This window comes from Miscanthus floridulus, chromosome 10, assembly GCF_019320115.1.
Source record: "Miscanthus floridulus cultivar M001 chromosome 10, ASM1932011v1, whole genome shotgun sequence".
In the NCBI taxonomy this organism is placed as follows: Eukaryota; Viridiplantae; Streptophyta; class Magnoliopsida; order Poales; family Poaceae; genus Miscanthus; species Miscanthus floridulus.
In genome coordinates this window covers 6416791-6420531 of record NC_089589.1, presented here as the reverse complement: position 1 = coordinate 6420531, position 3741 = coordinate 6416791, and the positions used below count along the sequence as shown (strand labels likewise).

Sequence of the window (3741 nt, the reverse complement as noted above, 5' to 3'; positions counted from 1 at the left end):
CCTTCTTCACCTAATCTGCGTAGGAGGAGTGCGCGTGGGCCAGTACGCAGATGCCTGACCTCTTCTACACGGAAGGTGACCGAGCGACGACCTCAGTCCATGGTCATCTGCAGTATCCTCTGCATCCACCTACTATAATAATAACACTCGGGCTCCAGAACTGATATATCCTGCCATTCTCTTCTAGTATTGTCGATATGGTTGCCACCATGCATCGCCTAGCTGCCATGCTCGTGTCGTTGCTCTGCTGCTTCTTGTTCATCGCCACGCTGAAAGCACAGCAGCAGCCCCAGCCAGCCGCTAGTGATAACACAGCTAGTCCTCCGAGCTGCATACCCCACGAGAGGGACGCCCTGCTGGCATTCAAGCACGCCGTCACCAGCGACCCTGCAGGCCTCCTCACCTCGTGGCGTCGAGATGGTGGCCACGGCGAGCAGGACTGTTGCCGATGGAGAGGCGTCCGGTGCAGCAACCGGACTGGTCACGTCCATGCGCTTCGACTTCCAAACACCGGAGAAGTAGAAGCAGCTATGGAGGGCAAGATAAGTCCTTCTTTGCTTGCTCTGGATCATCTAGAGCACCTTGACCTCAGCTGCAATGATATAACAGGGCCAAGTGGTCGTCTTCCCGAGTTCTTGGGCTCTCTAAAGAATCTCAAGTATCTTGACCTCTCTGGCATACCGTTCTATGGTGGCCTGCCTCCCCAGTTTGGCAACTTGTCAAGGCTGCAGTATCTAGATCTTTCCACCTTTAAGGGAGACACAAACTCGACGGATCTCTCATGGTTAACACGCCTTCCTTCCATAAAATATCTTCACCTCAATGGAGTAGACCTCAGCACAGTAGTGGATTGGCCTCATATCATAAACATGCTTCCTTCTTTGAGGGTCCTTAGTCTTTCCTACTGCTCTCTTGCAAGCGCAAACCAATCGCTGCCACACCTGAACCTTACAAACCTCGAGGAGCTAGATGCTTCCTGGAACTCCTTCGACCATCCAATGGTGACCAGCTGGTTCTGGAACATAACAAGCCTTAGATTCCTTTACCTCAGCTACACTAGTATGTACGGTCAATTTCCGGATGCTCTGGGCGACATGACATCCCTTCAAGTCCTTGATCTTTCATATAATCATAATAATGATGAGAAGTATCGCATCATGACCACGGATCTGAAGAATCTATGCAATTTGGAGGTCCTGAACCTTGATCGGGCTCTCTTATATGGCGACATAGCTGAGCTGTTACCTCGCTGTTCACCCAACAAATTGCAAGAATTGGACCTCAATCAGAACCAATTAACTGGGATGCTACCAAGATGGATAGGGCAATTAACGAGCTTGGTCGTTCTGAATCTTGGTCAGAACAACATCACAGGATCCCTCCCAATCTCTATAGGGCAACTTACCGGTTTGCAGACACTTGACCTCTCTTGCAACAACCTAAATGGACATGTTCCATATGAGATTGGTATGCTCAGTAATCTGACCTATCTGGACCTAAATAGTAATAAATTGGATGGCGTGATCACGGAGGAACACCTTGTTAGTGCAAGGAGCCTGAAATACATAGACTTGTCATATAATGCCCTGAAGATTGAGATCAGCTCAGATTGGCAACCACCATTTAGATTAGATCTTGTAAACTTTGCATCCTGCCAGATGGGCCCACTATTTCCTGCGTGGCTTCAGTGGAATGTGAACATCGCCTATCTTGATATCTCGAGTGCAGGTATAGCTGATAAGCTTCCACAATGGTTCTTCGATGCCTTTTCAAATGTTCAGTTCATGAACATCTCCAACAATCAACTCAACGGAACTTTGCCAACCGATATGGGCTCCATGTCACTTGAAAGGCTCTATCTCAGCTCAAACCAATTAACTGGTCAGATACCCACACTGCCACCAAACATAAGTACCTTGGACTTGTCCAACAACTTCTTGTCGGGACCTCTGCCCTCCGCTGTTGGATCCACCAATCTAAACAAGCTATCTCTGTTCTCCAACCGACTCACTGGTCATATTCCTGAATCTTTTTGTAAACATCAACAATTATTTGTGTTGGACTTATCCAATAATTTTTTGGAGGGAGAACCACCGTTGTGCCTCAAGGTAACGGAATCTATGGAATTTGTAGCCTTAAGGAACAATAGTTTGACAGGAAAGTTCCCATCTTTTCTGCAAAACTTGACAATTGTGTTCTTCCTAGATTTGTCTTGGAACAAATTCTCTGGAAGATTGCCAATGTGGATTGGAAGCTTAACATCATTAAGAGTTATACGATTAAGTCACAACAAGTTCTTTGGTAGCATTCCAATGAACTTCACAAACATTTCTTGCCTTCAGTACATGGATCTAAATAACAATAAGATATCAGGCTCTCTGCCGATCTACCTATCAAATCTTAAATTTATGACAAACAAATCCATGATGGGTTGTTATTACGGCGCTGAATTATGGAATTCTGATCTTAGTAGTGTGTCTACAGTCTTGAAGGGGCAGGAATTGAACTACGGTTCCCTCTATAGAGTTTGGGAGACAAGGATGATGAGCATTGATTTATCTTCTAACAATTTAATCGGTGAAATTCCAGAAGAAATAGTTTTCCTTGACGATCTAGTGAATTTGAATCTGTCAAGGAACCACTTGAGCGGAGTTGTTCCAAACAAGATTGGGGAAATGCAGTCGCTTGAATCACTAGACCTCTTGAGGAACATGCTTTCTGGGGAAATACCGGCTAGTCTTTCAAATCTAACGTTCTTAAGCTACTTGGACTTGTCATACAACAATCTTACGGGAAGAATTCCATCAGGATCGCAGCTTGATACCCTATATGCAGAGTATCCATCTATGTACATTGGCAACACCGGTCTATGTGGGCATCCCCTTCAAAACAATTGCTCAAGTGAGGGTCATGCGCCAAAGCAAGGTGGACTGGGAAGAACTGAAGAAGGTCATGGGATACAATTCTTTTATCTTGGGCTCGGGTTCGGCTTCGTGGTTGGTACGTGGATGGCATTTGGTGTTCTGATGTTCAAGAGAAGCTGGAGAATCGCTTGCTTTCGACTCTCAGACAAGCTGTGCGACAAAGTGTATGTCCTTGTTGCTGTATGGGCAAGACAAACAGGAACTGATCACCATGCATGAAGCAAAGGCAATGGCCGGTGCTTAAAATAAATTTGGCCAATGCATGCATGCATGAAACAAAGTGTATCTAGAAGTTGTGACATAATATTGCTGGTTTTCTTTTTGGAATGAAATGTAATATCCACACCCTTTGGCGTAAGAGTTGTAATATCATTACCTTATGATGACATGGCCAAATTAAATAATAATAATTCGAGCTTGCGCTTATGTTGAGCACAGCTTGCCCTGTTTTGGGGTCAGATTCTGCCTCTAATTGCTTACTCGTGTTGTGGTGCCATGTTTCCATGTTGGTCATCCACATCAAGAAAGGCTCACGTCTCCTCCATGACTATTGTTTCCATGCTCGTCGTCAACTGTTAATTGCTAAACTGAGAAAGAGGTGACTACACATATGTTCAGTGCAGAATTAGCACAATTTACAGACACACGTAATATCCACATCCACATTAAATCTCATCGTTGATTGCTCTGATTTTACATTTGGCCGACATCTCTTCAAGATGGAGGAGATAGATATGGGTCCCACGCTTGAGCGGCTCTCCTCTCCTGTCCTGCCGATTTCTTTTTTTTTAAAAGAACAGTTGCATACTCAAAGTAC

General features: G+C 45.0%; 1 protein-coding gene across 1 annotated transcript; it reads left to right on the top strand.

Annotated features, from left to right (window-relative positions):
* The first annotated feature begins 205 nt into the window (after positions 1–205).
* Positions 206–3314, top strand: LOC136487811 (receptor-like protein EIX2). Its single transcript, XM_066484919.1, has one exon. It carries the CDS (start codon positions 210–212, stop codon positions 3141–3143), a length of 2934 nt encoding a protein of 977 aa, XP_066341016.1. The 5' UTR covers positions 206–209; the 3' UTR covers positions 3144–3314.
* The last annotated feature ends 427 nt before the right edge of the window (positions 3315–3741 follow it).

Excerpts from the sequence above, each read along its gene's own strand:
- LOC136487811 (XM_066484919.1), top strand. The coding sequence starts at position 210 with ATGCATCGCCTAGCTGCCATGCTCGTGTCGTTGCTCTGCTGCTTCTTG.